The sequence below is a fragment of the Thamnophis sirtalis genome, unplaced genomic scaffold (genome assembly GCF_051295495.1).
Source record: "Thamnophis sirtalis isolate CommonGarterSnake01/CBP01778 unplaced genomic scaffold, rThaSir2_p1.2 scaffold_4, whole genome shotgun sequence".
Classification (NCBI taxonomy): Eukaryota; Metazoa; Chordata; class Lepidosauria; order Squamata; family Natricidae; genus Thamnophis; species Thamnophis sirtalis.
The window spans coordinates 40,761,562-40,778,812 of NW_028261384.1; the positions used below are offsets into that span (position 1 = coordinate 40,761,562).

Below are 17,251 nucleotides of genomic sequence, written 5' to 3' on the forward strand. Positions count from 1 at the left end.
AGATGAAAAAAAAAAGCAATTAAGTTGATACAAAGCAAGTCTGCTAGAATACAAAATTCTTCTGTACATGGTTTCAAAATCACAAAGGACACTTTCCTGTCTCTGTTGGATCGCTTTACATAGTAAGACACCTGAAGGGCATATCCCATATGAAATATATAACATATAAGCAGGTTGCTATGGAATGGGAATAGTATTACCCATTAGGAATGCAGTTCATGTAAGAACTACATATGGAATGTGTCCTACTAACAACTTTTAAGGTAGTAGAAACTAGAGAAACTTTGTTCTCACTATAACTGGAATAGGGAAGGAAGAAAGGAGCAAATCCCAAAATAGCTTTGATTTTTTGTTTTGCTTCTTTGTTTGGCCCTAAAAAGCAGAAAACTTTATATATGGAGAATGTAACAAACCAGAACCAGTAACATTTTCACTTCTTCCAATAACTTTCCTCAAAATTCTCTTTATCTCTTGCTGTCTTCATAACTCTCTTGACCTCCAACCACAATTTCATGAACTGCAGAATCTCCACTGAATCAAACGTACGTTATGCTCCATTTTTTATATAATTATCATTGGTTTTTCAATAGATACTATAAACTGGCAAGACCTTGAGGGCCAAAATGTTGCCTATGTTATCGTGTAACTACACAATGTTATCTTCTTTGCAAGTCTGAATTTAAGTTGTAGGAACATGAAGTTCTCTATCATGATAAAATTGCATTACCTGTTCAGAAAAAAATCGGAAACCCTTATCTTCACGGATACATTCATAGGTTTCTCCAAGCACAGGATTGAATGGCTTACTTCCAGCTCTGTAGTAGCTAGATGCGTAGGCAGAGACTGCAAAAGCAGCCACATAAACCTAAGAACATAATAAATAGATCATTATGGAAAGATATGTAGATTTTTAATGTTGTTTAATTTTTTAATGAGATTTTGATCTCACATTGACATCAAGATTCATACCTCCTATAAGCTAATGTGTTCTTGAATGCAGTAATGCTTTCACATCTTCCTTCTATGAATTGCATCTATGAGCAGTGATAGATGAAAGATTTCTTTTCCTAGCCGAAGGGGCAATAATTGCAATCTTTCTAAGTACATTATTTTCCCTGTATTTTGATAGCCATATCTGAAAAATCTATAGGCAGGTTTTATATGAACCAGCTTTCATGGAATAATGTTTCCCCAACTATCCCTATTTTCATTGTTCAGCTATCTCAGTATAATGAGATAGGGAAAGGTCAGTATATTCAATATATTCAATTTATAAGAAATAGACCAAATAAAAAAGGAGATGGAGTTGCACTATATATAAGAAATAATTACCTCTCTACAGAAATAGAGCACAACAATGATGAAAACTATCTTGAATGCATTTGGGTCAATATTAAAGATTGGGGGGGGGGGAGATGACATTGCCATAGGTCTATACTACAGGCCACCCAACCAAGCAGAAAAAGTAGATGAACTTTTTGCTAGTCAGCTAACTAAGGTATGTAGGAAGCACACCACAATAGTAGTGGGCGATTTTAAGTACCCTGACATCAACTGGGAAACAAACTCTGCACCAAGTGGAAGATTCAACAGGTTCCTAACAAACCTAGCAGACAACTTTGTTTCCCAAAAAGTAGAGAAGGGAACAAGGGGATCAACTATATTGTACTTAATTTTCACTAATAGAGAGGAAATGATATAAGGTGTTGAAGCCACAGGAACCCTGGGGGCAAGTGACCATGCAGTATTGGAATTTAACATTATGCAAACACAAGTAGTAGAACAAAGTCAAACTAGAGTCTTGGACTTTAAGAGAGCTAATTTCAACAAACGTAGAAAGGTTGGGAAGGATTCCATGAATGAGAATCCTCAAGGGGAAAACAACTCAAGAAGCTTGGGAAATTTTGATAAATGAGATTACAAAAGCCCAGTCTAGCACAATACCAATGAAGAAGAAAAATAACAGCTCCCAAAAGAAACCAGCATGGCTGCATAAAGAACTCTTCTGACAAATTGAAAGACAAAAAAGATAAGTATAAAAAGTGGAAAGGGGGGGGGGATATAACTAAGGCAGAATATCAGCAAATAGCCCGAGCATGTAAAGATGAAGTGAGGAAAGCTAAGGCTCACAATGAAGAAAGGCTTGCCACAAAAGTAAAAAATAACAAAAAAAGTTTTTCCAACATGTTAAAAACAAGAAAAAAGTTAAGGAAACAATAGGTCCATTGCTGGGAGAAAGTGGCAAGAAGGTGACAAGCAACAGGGAGAAAGCAGAACTATTTAACTCATGTTTTGCATCTGTCTTTACACAAAGGGATAAAACAGTCTAACCTATCAAAAACAGCACCACAAAAATCTGCTTAGGAACACAAGTTGAAATAGGGAAGAAAATGGTAAGTGAGCACCTGTCTACCCTAGACGAGTTCAAATCACCAGGACTGGATGGATTACACCCCAGGGTTCTGAAGGAACTGGCAGACGAGATCTCAGAACCACTGAACTATGTCTTTCAGAGATCCTGGAGCACCGGGAAACTACCAGAGGACTGGAAAAGAGCTGATGTGGTTCCCATCTTCAAAAAAGGGGAAAAAACAGATCCAGGATACTACAGACCTATCAGCCTGACCTCAATACCAGGAAAGATTCTGGAAAAGATAATCAATCATTGAATTAGCAAACACCTAGAAGCAAACAAAGTAATATCCAAAAGCCAACATGGGTTTGTCAAAAACAGATCATGCCAGACTAATCTTATTGCATTGTTTGACAAAGTGACAAAATTAGTGGACCAGAGGAATGCCGTCGTTATAGTTTACTTGGACTTCAGTAAGGCATTTGATAAGGTAGACCATAACACACTACTAGATAAAGTAGAAGAATGTGGGTTTGACAGCATCACCACCAGATGGATTTGTAAGTGGCTGACCAACCGCACTCAATGTGTAAGTCCTCAATGGAACTGCATCTTCATGAAGGGAAGTATGCAATGGAGTACCCCAAGGCTCTGTTTTGGGCCCAGTACTTTTCAACATCTTCATCAATGATTTGGATGAGGGAATAAATGGGGAACTCATCAAATTTGCAGATGACACCAAGCTGGCAGGAATAGCCAACACTCCAGAAGATAGGCTAAAGATACAGAAGGATCTTGACAAACCTGAACATTGGGCACTATCTAAAAAAATGAAATCCAATGGTGAAAAGAGTAAGGTTCTACATTTAGGCAAAAAACCCGAAATGCACAGGTACAGTATAGATGGTACCTTGCTCAACAATAGTAACTGTGAAAGAGATATTAGAGTCCTAGTGGACAACCATTTAAATATGAGCAAGCAGTGTGCAGCAGCTGCCAAAAAAGCCAACACAGTTCTAGGCTGCATAAACAGAGGGATAGAATCAAGATCACGTGAAGTATTAATACCACTTTATAATGCCTTGGTAAGGCCACACTTGGAATACCGCATTCAGTTTTGGTCATGTAGAAAAGATGTGGAGACTCTAGAAAGAGTGCAGAGAAGAGCCACAAAGATGATTAGGGGACTGGAGACTAAAACATATGAAGAATGGTTGCAGGAACTGGGTTTGTCTGGTGTAATGAAAAGAAGGACCAGGAGAGACATGATAGCAGTGTTCCAATATCTCAGGGGTTGCCACAAAGAAAAGGGAGTCAAACTACTCGCCAAGGCACCTGAGGGTAGAACAAGAAGCAATGGGTGGAAACTAATCAAGGAGAGAAGCAACTTAGAACTGAGGAGAAATTTCCTGACAGTTAGAACAATTAATCAGTGGAACAGCTTGCTTATGGAATTCTGAATGCCCCAACACTGGAAGTCTTTAAGAAGATGTTGGATAGCCATTTGTCTATTCCTGCCTAGGCAGGGGGTTGGACTAGAAGACTTCCAAGGTCCCTTCCAACTCTGCTATTGTATTGTATAAGTCAGTCAAGATCCATTTTGAATTTGTATTTCTATTTGAATCTGAAATCCATGCATACAGCTAAGTTTGATTTCAATAGCCAAGTTGACTGTTAAGATTATTTAAAAGTTGAGTAGAAATATGCATATTGGTTTTCCCTCACTTTCCTGAAGCTGACCTGGGTCTTGCTCCTTTGAGCCCAGAACAAGTGTATTTGGATTAGGAATATTAAGACACCTTGGTTGTTTGAAATGGTTTTATTGTTCTTTGTATTACTGTTCTGTATGCTATTGTGAACTGCCCAAGAGTATGTTATATAAGATTGGTGGCCAGTAAACTAATAAGTAAAGCTGTAATATAATGTATAATGTAATATAATACAAAGTAAGTAAATAATTTTCTCATTTTCAGTATAGCATATTTCTCCTTACCATCCTTTCAAAAGGATTAGGTGTGAATGCTGCCTTATCTAGCAATTCACTATATTCCAGTTCCTCACAAAGCTTCTGCAAAGTGTTCAAAGGTTCATTCAGCCCAACAGGCATTGACACCTTGGAGAGATCTTTTCCTATATTATTCCGTAGAATGTTCCAGAGGCTGATATTACTTGTATTGGGGCATGGGGCTGGTAGACGTGTCCTCCGCCTTGTATAGCATTCCACAATACCGTCTGGGGCACAATCTTGAAAACAGATGTTAGGTATAAGTTTGGCAATTTAACATTTTTTGGAATTCACTGTTTGGTTAACATTGTTTTTACATATTATATCGGTTCCAAACTTCTCAGAATAGAAGATAGTTAAATATAGCTTTGAGAAGCAAATTGTGCTGAATCATAGAGTTTTGATTAAGGACAACCTAAAATGTAATAACTCTGGACTTCCTGGCTTCCAAAATCAACTATTTCATTCAGAGATAGAATCCGTTTCAGTCAGTCACTTTCATTCTCTTCCGGGTTCATGCAATTGGTGAGCAAAACCAAAACTACATTTCTAATACATATAAAAATTAGCTTACTCATTCACATAGCTATCTATATATGTAACCATCCCATCCATGCATACCCCTCCCACTCATTTTACAACTATTTGTTTAAAAAGATCTTATTTACATAAATGAACTTTTTCTATTCCCTCCATATTGACAATGCTAGAGTGAGTTTAAAGAGAAAGAAGTATAAAAAAGCAAGATAAACTTTACCTCTATCACTATAATTATGCTTGCTAAAATTTGCCAAATCTGCATTTTATATAACTTAACACATTTTGTTTTAATTAGATTTCAGATTCCCAGACTGAAATCACAAAACATGGGCCATTAATAATAAAGTAGAATATCACCACTTGCCATTCTTACAGAATGAGGATTCCTATAGAATAAGGATTTTCAAAGATACTAAGTAAAGCTTGCTCATTTTAAGGCTCGTTTTTTTAATCATTTTGGAGCATTTCCTTATTTCTACATTTCATAAAAAAATAAGAGCACCCCAGTAGGCAGAGATCTTTGCTAGAAGGAAAAGGATTATAGATAGCAAAAGTGGTGGGTGGGGGCTACTGCACATAAACTTTAGTATCACGCCTTTCCTATGCAGTTGGACATCATTTGAGAGAATAGGCTCAGTAAAATCCCTTTTTAAAATCTTTTGCCACAACTTGGTTATTTACACACTGCAAGATGTTGAGAATGACTTGGATTGGTAAAACTGCACAGGTCTCTCCCAAGTCATGCATTATACAAGATGCAACATAGGAGAAGGGTGTGTAAGAGAGAAAGACATAATCAGAGATGGAAGAGAAAAACGGAAAGCTACACGTTAAAATGTGAGTTATTTCTTCTTTGGATATGACTGCACATAGTATCAGAACTGCAGAAAGCAATTGTTTAAAATGGAATCCTGAATTTAATCTGCATATTTCTAGGTAATTAATTATTGGTAGTTCAAAATTAAAAAACAAATTAGAGACCAGAAATAAATAAAGACGCCTACCAAGTGTTTGCCTTTCATTCTCTATGTCGTTACTTAGGTTGTCTTCGGAAATATTATCACTTATATCACTGGCATATGAATCATCATCAGATACCTGGGGAGGAAGGAAACATTCTTTTATTCTGATAATGAATCAGAAAAAAAATCTCTTTTCACATACTGCTACATTTATGCAAAGGAAATAAAAATACATCAATCAAGTTTGAAATGGATATTGCAACAATAAAATTCCTCTATAAGCAACTGTTAGCCTCTGGAAAGGACAAGACTAAAGTAAGCTTGAATATAATTTCCACATTATGGAAAACCTTGCTACATAGCCAGTGCCAAATGGAAATAAATTTGAGTTAATTAAATATTTCTTCCTAAGAAAAGCATAGGAATATCTTCACATAAGTAGTACATCTTGTATTCATTCCTTCACCCCCCTATTCTCTTAAAATACTTTAGAAAGTATCAGTAAGTAAGTTTTGTGTGCTGAAGTAATGTGCATAGTGTTGCCACTGAGATTGTTAAGATAATAAAGGTTACATGATTTTGAAACCAATCCAATGTTTCTGAAATACTTTCCAGACCTCATTTTCTGAAGAACTGGCAGACAGTAGAACTTCCTGTGCATCAAAAAATTCAGTGAGTGAATCTGTTATTGATAGTCTGCTTTCATTGGATATTTGGTGAACCAAACTCCTATTTTGATGTTCAGAACTTTCCTGCAAAAAATAAAAACAGTCATGATCAATAGTTTATTTATTATTAAAATACATTTAAAAGAATGTCTGACTACAACTGATTCTGGGCTCTTTACACAGATGAAAAAGAGAAACAGAAAACCATATCAAACAGAATACAAAGTTTTACAAGAGTTCATATCACAGTCTGCCCACAGCTGGCTTTCTATACTATTTGGAACAACATATTGGGCCTTCTGGGATATACTGTCCCGGAGGTCAGGCACTACAGCAGAGAACATATATTCTTTAAGTACATGTGGCTATACAGATAGCCCTTGACTTGGGACCACAAATGAGTTCAAATTTTTTTGCTCCTAAACAAGACAGTTAGTTGTTAAGTGAGTTTTGTCCCATTTCTGGCCACACTTGTTAAGTGAATCACTGAACTGTTAGTAGCACAATTGTTAAGTGAATCTGGCTTTCCCATTGACTTTACTTGTCAGAAAGTTGCAAAAAGTGATCACATGATCCCAGGACACTGTAATGTTATAAATATGAACCAGCTGCCATACATCTGAATTTTAATCTCATGACCATGAGGATGTTGTAAGTGCTATAAAACTGAAAAATGGTCGTAATTCACTTTTTTAAAATGTTGTTTCAACTTTGAAAGTTCATTAAACAAATGGTTGTTAAGTCAAGGACTACCTGTATAAAGGCCTGCTTGATCAGGCTTTTTGAAGGATGCCTACACAAATTACTTTAGGAAGGAAAACATGGAACCATAAGAATTTTATATGTGTAACATTTTTCTTAAATACCTCAACTTCTAGTGGCAAAGCTGAACTTCAGGGTGGAAGTCAAGAGCTCCTTAACTAAGCATCCCCCCCCATCCACGAAATGATACTAGTTAGTTACAGATTACACAGTCCTTCAATAAACATGCTGATTTTAATATAGAGATCACTGTGAAGCTGACTGTGTCAGCTAAGCATGTATGTAATTGCAGAAGCTCCCTATGTGTCAGATATGCTTCCTTTAATATCCAAGAAGGAAAAACCTCAACTCCGTTTTACTAGAGATAAAGTACTTTTACTAGATATGAAATGAATGCAGCTAAAAGGAAAGAAAGATCTGAGCCAGAAAGGCGGGAACATATACATAACATTTACCCAGCACCCTACCCCCAATTCCCCAACCCAGTGTCCAATCTGCAACTCCCTAAGGTGTCATGTGGGGTGCATCTTCAAACACTCATCAAGTTGGTATGTGAAACGGTTGACTTTGACTAAGTCCAAACATCAGCCACCAGCATGTGCAGAAGATGGTGAGAACAAGACTCCTCCAGTACAATATAATTCCGGTCCCCAATACCATGCCCCCACCCCGTTCCTATGGCAGCTGATAGCAAGCAAAACAGAGGCTGACACTATGTTTCTACTAAAATACTATTTTCTTAAATACAATGGTGTTTTTTCCTATATATAGCATAGGAATGATGTAGATTTGCCCACCAGGATGGAAGGGTGGACAAACATTTAGTTTCAAAGTGATACTCCAAAGGGAAAAGGGAAAGCTGATGTGAGCTGGATAATGATGCACAGAGAGCAGATTTGCAAAGCTAGAGTCTTCCATTGTTTGAGTCAGAAAAGATAGATGGGTATTTTACTTGCTTGTAGAAATCATTCTAAGCTTTTTAAAGAAACTAACACTAGTTATATATTTTCACAGAAAATGGGACATCACTGCAAGTTAAGGCAAAGGTGTCAAAATCCTGGTCAGATGGCAAGTCAAAAAGCCCATCTTAGCAAATTAACAGCAAAACAAAACAGAATTGTGAAGTACAGTGCATTGTAAGAAACTAACATATATAAAAGGACAGGGGCAGTAAAGAAACTGACACAATCAAATAGAAATGCTGAATATAATGAGCAGTTATTTTCTGTCCTTTCATCTCAATCTTTATATTGCCTTATAATGCCATTGCTATAATATTTATCCCTTGAGATCAAGATCGTGAAGAATTTGGGTTCAGCAAGAAAAAATAGTGAGGCAGGTGTTAAGTTATTTCTATCTGATTTTTCCTCACAAAATAGTTTCTCATAATACTTAAATTAATATAGTTATCGACACAGGGAAGCCTAAAGACATTTCTCATTTGATTTGTGACTTCATATGTCCAGTTAAATAATGTTAATTTTTTTGTGTAAAACAGCACATCTTTATTAATTTCTACATTTTCTGAATGACCCAAGGTTTCAGTGCAGTAAAAGATTGTCACCAAAAGGAACAGGAATGAAATTGCCACCACATTCCCCCCACCCTAGTTCTTTTTGTAAACATAAGTGAATTTATCTTTTTCATAAACATGCAGCTTTTATTTGATATGTTTCAAATTTTGGGAGCACGATGTTGAAGGCTTCTGTGATCACAAAAGCAAGGTATGCAGTTTGTGGGTCTTAGCTTTCTGATACCTACCCCCAACCCCAAATCCCCCCAGCAGAAACAGCTGACATTCAAGGAAACTAAGTAGAGGAGAATAAAGAATATTTGCAGGTGGGCCCCTTTTCCTGTCATGAAAATGTCTGTGATTATTTTTTTTGTAGATACTTATCTTTCCAGTTAAAGATTCCTTAGGAATTTGTTGGACAAAATATATTTTGCTGACTTTTGGATCAAAGAGAAAAGCATAATTAGTTAATTTAATGTGTCCTATGAAGCCTGTCAATTATGCTCCTTTTTTTCTGATAATTTGTTTCATATTCAGGATTTGATTAATATACATATCAGTTGCTGTGAAGATATTGGTTTATATGAAATCCATTAGGAACACTTCTCTCCATGACTTTGTTACTTTGCAAAAGTAATATCTTTTTATAATTTCAATATAGTTACTATTATTATTATTATTATTATTATTATTATTATTAAATTCACTAATTCATTAAATTCAGTATCAATAATATATCCAAATGGATCAAAATAATGGCAAAACAGAAAAGATGTTACCAAAGTGTAAAGTTTGGGTTTAGCAATTTCTAAACTCTTACTTTTTTTTCTCTCTCACAGAAAAGGAGAGATAAAATCAGCACTCACAGGCAACTGGAAAATTGGATTAACCCATAAAATGAAATTAACTCCATACTTATCTCCATTGCTTATTAGACTATGTATTTGTAATTATGAATTCTTAGAAGATATCAGTAAGATTATTATATTAAGATGTACTGTATGGTTTTAATTTTAAACTTTTAATATCTGCCTTTAATCCTAAATTATGTATTTGAGAAGTCAGTAGATTGGAATTGCCTAAAAGTCTACAGAGAGAGAGAGAGAGAGAGAGAGAGAGGGAGGGAGGGAGGGAGGGAGGGAGGGAGGGAGGATTGGGGAATTAAATAATTTATTAAGATATTTAATGAAAAGGAAAATGTTAACAGAACCAACCTAACAATCCCAGTTTTTTAAAATAAAAACAACAGATAATTAGCATATGTGGATATGAAATAGTCAGAGATTGTTCTCTCACACAGATCTTTTAAAAAAAGGACGTGTCTTGCCTTTCCCATTTCACAACCGCTTATGAATAATTACAGTAAACTTTGTAAGTAAATAAAATGCGAAGGAAATAGTATGAACCTTGACACTGCCCTCAACAATAGCATCCACCCAGCTGAGTGGGTAAGCACACCTCTCACAGATTCATCATTTTTCCCAGTATGTTGATATACTAGAAAGAATTAATCATGATTTCTAAGTCTGGATTTGCAAATATAAATCACCATATGCAAATTTGTGCCCTCTGTTGTACTTTTTAGTGGTGCATTTCCTTTTCTTAAGGAAAACATTTCTAGCCACCCTATTTGTGCAGAGAGAGTGTATGCTCCACCATTTAAAAGCAGGATTGGCATTCTGAATTTGATCAGGATAAGCAACACGCCTTAGATCAAGAGTGTCAAACTCGATATAATTGAGATCCGCACCAGGGTTGTGTCTGACCTTGTGTTTCAGAGATGGGCGTGGCCAGGGTAGGAGTGGCCACCTTGACCTCAGTCATGTTGGTGGTGCCTGTGGCTCGAGCACCTTGCCAGAAAAAATGGGCTTTCATGCTCCATTTTTGGCTACAATGGTATCCAGTAAACCTCTGCCACTGAAAATGGAGATGGGGGGGGGGGCTCCTGAGCTCTGTTTTCAGTCGTGATGGACTTCTGCAGCCCTCTGCCAGCGAAAACGGAGCCCTTCTGAGCTCTGTCTTCACTGGCAGAGGCACCCAGGCTGGACCTTCACTGTTTCCAGAGTAGCCCTACAGGCCAGATCCCACCGCAGGCTTTGAGTTTGACACCCCTGCCTTAGACTCTTCAAAGCTTAAAAGCAATAGCATTCCCTCAAACAAATGAAATTGCTTCCTTGCCCATTCTAACATTATAACTGACTACCTTGTTTCCTGCAGATCCCTTAGCCTAAGAAAAGAACGAAGCCCCAAAAGTTTCCCACTTCTAAATTACCACCCAAGGTGAAAACAGAGTTCTGGATGCAGTTTATTCCCCAATATACATAACAGCAAACACAAACGTGCGATTATCTTTTAATGTAAACAAAATGGAATGTCCAAAGAAACAAAACAGTATAATATAAATGAGGAAAACTGAAGTGTGTGCCTAGCTTACAGCAAATGAACTGCAAGTGTTCTGTACAGCACCATAAGCATTAAAAAGGCACCAATGTCAAAAAAAGTCCTTGGTTTCTGATTACAGCAATAGCCTTTATGAAATAGTAGGAGAAATTCCATTGCACACAGTGGCAAATGCCTTGAGATATCTCATAAAAAAGGAATATAAACTATGATCCACTAACATTTAACCTCTCCAATTGTTCAGTTCAAATCACAGCATATTCTCACAGCATAAAATATATGACTGGAACTCACCTATATTATCTATTTGTCATGATCAAATTAAATTCATTTTTGTTTGTCTTAAAAAGTCATTTAATCTCACTTACTCCATTGTTACAAAGTTATTCTATCTCAGCCTTCCCTAAGGTGATGTTCTTCCAAACCTATGGCTTAGTCCCAATATATTTGGAGGGCACCTACTTAAATAAGGTTTGGTTGACTTATTATATCTATATGAATCTGTATTAATTTCCATCCTGTTTCTAGGTAATGTTATTAGTGGCAGAAACATATTCAGCAAGAAAAGGGAAACTAGTCAATTGATAAGAACATTTTGAAGTTCAACTTTTTTTACCACCACCCCCCATGTGCCAAAAGCCCCTTTATCAATCTGAGTGGACTGGTGTACAATAATCCTTATCTTGATGGGTTTTCCACAGTGTTATTTTCTCCCAAACTGAGTTAAAAGGTTATGTTTACAAAGGCAAATTAGTTTCTGACAATTATTTGAAGTGCAAAAATTGTATAGAAGAATTTGATATATAAAAAACTAAAACATAGAATATACAAACTCTTTAGCAACACTACAAAGAATGGCAAAAGCTGATGTCATTGTTTGGGTGGCCATACTATGTGATGAGAAGTTTCACTAGGGCAAGACAATGACCAACTAAATGGAGGAGAGGTGCAACAAGGAGCTTTGCAAAAAGACAGGAAATCTATACCCACCTTTACAAAATCTGGGCTCGAATTTGCATTAGCAGCTGAATCAAGGAGCATAGATTCGGCATGTATTCTGCATAACCGTTCTTTAAGATCTGTGTTTTGTGCTATGGCCTGGAACATTTAAGAGAAAAAATAAAGTACATAGTATCTCAGCTAATTACATATAGTTGTCTCTCTGGTTTTAAAAAACAAAGAGAGAAAATGGAATGCTAAGAGTATTTGAGGCCAAATAATTTTTCCTTTTTCCCCTCTAGATGAAAGGGTAATATTTAAATGGTAAGAGCTGTATAGCAACTGAAAAGCAACTTTTACAAACCAACAGCTCAGAAAGCAAAGATGGGGTTAACTCTGGGATGAACTTGTGCTATAGAGTCTCCAAGATAGTAAATTTTCAAGTAGTAGGAACTGCTGTCACTTGAGAAGTGAAGATGGTATTAAATCTGTAGCATATTACACTGCCAGCTTATTGGGAAATAATGATTTAGTACAGGACCACAGCATCTAGTGATGAAAGGCTTAATATTTCTCTAACATGATACCAAATTAATCAAAGTATTAATATAAACGTTTTTTAAATATATATATATAGTCAGAAGTCAGAGATGAGTTACTTTTTAATGAATAGATGAAGGAAAAGGTTTTGAGGTTCTACCATCCTTGTTTTCTAAATCTGATTGTAATGAAAAACATACAACTGACATTATACATTACATTACATTACACATGCACTTGAAAGTTAAGGGTTTTCAAGAAAACATAGGTGGTAGATGAAAGCAAATATGGTTTTAAATAAGATTATTCAAGATTTATGGATAACTGATTCTTCCATTTTTTTAAAGTATATGGCAGGCTTCTTACATTCCTGACAGATCCTTGGATTATTATTATTTTGTGCTATATTCTGAAAATATAATTTTTAGAAAAAGTATGACTAATAAGTTAGGAAGTATATGTGCTAATTATCTTCCAAATGCCTCCCCATTCCATTTAATGAATACTGCCATCAACACCAACTAGGTGTGAATATCCATTTCTCTTCCCTCCAAAGACAGCAAACATTCTTCTGACTTTGACTTATGTTAGAAAATAATCACTGCTAGATGAAAATGCCACCACAAGATGACTTTTCTCTTCTATTAGGCAAAGATTATGGAAACCACTAGTTGATTCAAGAAAGAAGGTTCAACACATGCAAACCAAACTTGCTTCTGTGCAATAGTAGCAGCAGTGTGGTGCACAACCCACTTAACTACAACATAAGCAAAAGACAGGAAATGCACACCCATTTGGAAATAACTCACATTAATCTCTATATGACTAACCAGGACAAGATCAAACAAGACTCCTCACCAAGTGGGTGTTGCATGATTTCTTCAAGCAGAACACAATTTTTAAGACAACTATGAGTAACTACTTGGGAATTTGTTAATTATCTTTCATGTCAAAAGAAATGATGCTGCAATGTTATATCCATTTATCTGGGAATAAGCTTCAATGCATTAAATAGCAAGTACCATGAATACAGTTTTGGAAAGTTTTAATTATTCAGAATGTCACTGTCAATGCATATATCAAATGTAGCATTATAGGTAGGTAAATGGATAGATATATTGTTGTCTATCATTTGTTTCTGTTTTTTTATTTAAAACTTATTTGCCAGCCAGAATTACTACTGTATAAATTGATATAACTATTAAATAAGAAAATGAAGAAAATACAATAGCAATAGCAGTTAGACTTATAGACCATTTCATAGGGCTTTCAGCCCTCTCTAAGCGGTTTACAGAGTCAGCATATTGCCCCCAACAACAATCTGGGTCCTCGGAAGGATGAAAGGCTGGGTCAACCCTGAGCCGGTGAGATTTGAACAGCCGAACTGCAGAACTGCAGTCAGCTGAAGTAGCCTGCAGTGCTGCATTTAACCACTGCGCCACCTTGGAGTTTCAAATTTAATCCTGACAGCGGATAATATATAAATAAATAAAGGACCTAAATTGATGTAGGTACTCTGAAAGTATTTCCATTGCCAATATCCAAATATATCCACTCTATTTGAGGGTCACGTTTTCTCCATCAATAATAATTATATAAAACACAGCCTATTAATAATGCCGAATAGTGGGAAAAGTAAATTTCATATATTACTTTGTTAAACTAATAAATTTATTTTCATATGAGGAAGTGGTAGCCTCCGACTTGGAAATTTTAAAAGGATATCAGATAAATTATGAATGAATTTATAACACATACTTATTACCCCCCCCCCCCAAAAAAAAAAACCAACTAAAATCAGGAGCAACCTTTGAATACCAGGTTGGAACTTAGAAATCTACTTTATATTCAGAGAGATCTATTCACCTCAGAATTATTAGTATTAGAGAAGGCTAGGCTGGAACAACATTTATTTTTAAAATGTGAAGAATTTGTGAGTTGTGTGGAAGATAAAATCATTCAAATTCATTCAGCCTTTGATACGAGCATAACAGTTCTAGAGAGGTAACAAGCTATTTCTCTGAAAGTTATCTGGGACAGTTCAGAGCTACGGATCCTGAGAAAATGGACCAAGTTCTCCATGATATCAACTTTGCATGTGTAGCCTGGATTCATTTTCTTATTGATTAGTGAAATCCTCCAGGAAAGAGAGTGCCCCCCTTTCTGAAAAAGTCATTGCTCAACCTGGCAAATTTAGCTAAGTACTGACTGGTTTCCAACTGTTTTTTTTTCTTTTGGAGGGCGGGAGTCATTAAGAAAGTGGGTGCTGCAGAGAAAGCAAATTACTTATACTCTGTAGCTGTACCTTGAAAAAGGCTCTGGAGGAAACAAATGATCTGTACCCTTTCCAGTCAGGGCACAGTATGAGATCATGAGTGAGCAGTTCCAACTGATGGTTATGAGGTGCAAAATGTCAAGAATTAGGATGCTCAGTTTGGTATGTCTCAAATGTTGAGATTTTCACCTGTCCTATGTGACATCTATATAAAGCACATGGGCGATCACCTGCTGGCATAGTGGCATGTATCAACTCTAGGTTGAACATCAAAAGTGGATGAGAATCTGTGTTGATGCCCAGAAGCTGAATGTTGATAGGGAAGAAGACTCTCAATCTCAATAAACAAAGACTGCAACTTTGAGTGTGAAGCTTCTCTGACTTCAGTGTTATTCATTTTTCACTCTATAATGGAGTGGTGTCTCCCTATGCAAATTTGATGTGTTATCTAGGGCCCACTTAGACTCTCAGTACTTCTAAAAGAGCAGGTAGCAATTGTGTCAGGGAGAATTGTTGCACATCTCCATTTTATTTGCCAATTATACACTTTTCTGGGTTGGGAGGTTTTCTGCACTATTATTCATACCTTAGTGCCCGCTTTCCCCCATTTTGGATTATTGTAATACACCATATATAGTTCCAATTTTTAGGTACAATTTGGAAATTAAAGCTAGTGATTAATATAGCAGCTCAAGCAGTTTTGGCTCCAGTTGATTTGCCCATGTGATATCTCTGAACTGGTAAACAGTATATTTCTGGGTGCAATTCGAAGTGTTACTGTGGATATCACTTTTGAAAGTCTTCATGATTCCTGTAGATACCTGGGTATCTATAGACTGCCTACTCCAGCAACTTTTGTCCATCAATTAAGAGCTGCAGGAGAGACCCTACTCTTATTCTATCCCTCACATATTTTAATTTGGGGGAATCTTAGTCCAGCCTTCTCCAATGCTATCTCCTTTTCTCAAATAACATTCCCCTGACAGCAGACATATTCCTACTCTCCTGGCCTCTAACAAAACCGTTGAGACTTGGCTATTTCAATGATGCTTTGAGATCTGAGGAAGTGGCAACCCTCTTATTTCCTTCTCACTTTGAAAATGTATCTGAACAAATTATCATGGAAATTCCTTATATTATTTTAATCTTACTGGTGTTTATATGCCTATAATATATGGAAAATAATCTCAAAGGTGTTTTTTCATGAGGCAACTGGACTTTCTGGTTTTGCCTCTTGAAAAAGCACCTTTGGGACAACCATAACCTGGTTGACTGAGAATCTCCATAGACACATGGAGAATCAGTTTATTCATTAACTGAATGGACTGAAAGCATGTTATACCTTTAGGATTTGAGTGGATGTTAAAGAAAATAAGGACTAGCTATCTTAAGTGCCATATTGTATAGCTATAAATCCAGTATCCAGATGTATCAATATTTAAAATGTCATGATTTATAAGCACGAGACATTTACAACCTGGATTGTTGCTTGACACTGATACACACACGCGTGCACACTCACGGATATTTATTAAACAACAAAATATAAATTTGTTTAGTTCCAAATGCCAGTTTCTATAAGGTTTGAAATAAGAGTATTTTCATTTTTTTTATTTTGAATATTTATTCTTCCTTTATCTATTAGAGCAATGAAACTGCACCAATGGACTACATGTGGCTTGTACTATTTCATTAGCTTGGATCGATATGTACCATGTTTTACCCCTTTTAACTAAACTTCAATCATATAAATAATATTATTAAAATGTCATAACGTACCATTGATAGACACCTTAAAAATGCGACATGAAATCATAGGAGTAAATGGAGTGAATTCCGAAAAGAAATCCATGTACCTCATTTCCTAACTTTTGTGAAAATTAGGCACATCTCTACTTTATGCTCTACTTTATAATATAAATTATTTTTATTCTATTTTCTTTTTCTTCAGAAACTTAAAAACATTTTTGGTCAATCCATACTTGCGTTATAACTAGATATTGTGCCTCCTTTGTTTCTGTCCAATCTAGGAAAAATGTCCACATTTCATAACCATGTATGAGGTACATTTGATTCCAAGAAAGAATTAGCAGGGTTATTCCTATCTACAGTTTCTTAGCTAATTCTTTAGGATATCCTGAGCTGCTTAACTTTAATATATCAAAATGCCTGCCAAACTTTGGGCAATTGTTTGGTGATTTGCATCACCAACTAATAAAACTATTGTGCATTCTGCAATGCAATGCAAAACAAAAAAACAAAATTCAACTGTACTGTGGTATATGAACCACTGC

At 36.0% G+C, this 17,251-nt stretch overlaps 1 protein-coding gene across 5 annotated transcripts in view; it reads right to left on the reverse strand.

Annotated features, from left to right (window-relative positions):
• Positions 1-17,251, reverse strand: part of OSBPL3 (oxysterol binding protein like 3) — a 101,871-nt gene that overhangs the window by 10,741 nt on the left and 73,879 nt on the right. For 4 of the 5 annotated variants that reach the window (XM_087712796.1, XM_014054348.2, XM_087712797.1 and 1 more), the window contains 5 exons: positions 12,194-12,301; positions 6,478-6,612; positions 5,903-5,996; positions 4,347-4,597; positions 728-865 (listed from right to left, as the gene is read on the reverse strand). In XM_087712796.1, the coding sequence (XP_087568922.1) occupies positions 728-865; positions 4,347-4,597; positions 5,903-5,996; positions 6,478-6,612; positions 12,194-12,301 (726 nt within the window). The remainder of the gene's footprint in view (positions 1-727; positions 866-4,346; positions 4,598-5,902; positions 5,997-6,477; positions 6,613-12,193; positions 12,302-17,251) is intronic. The other variant, XM_014054350.2, reaches the window with a different exon arrangement.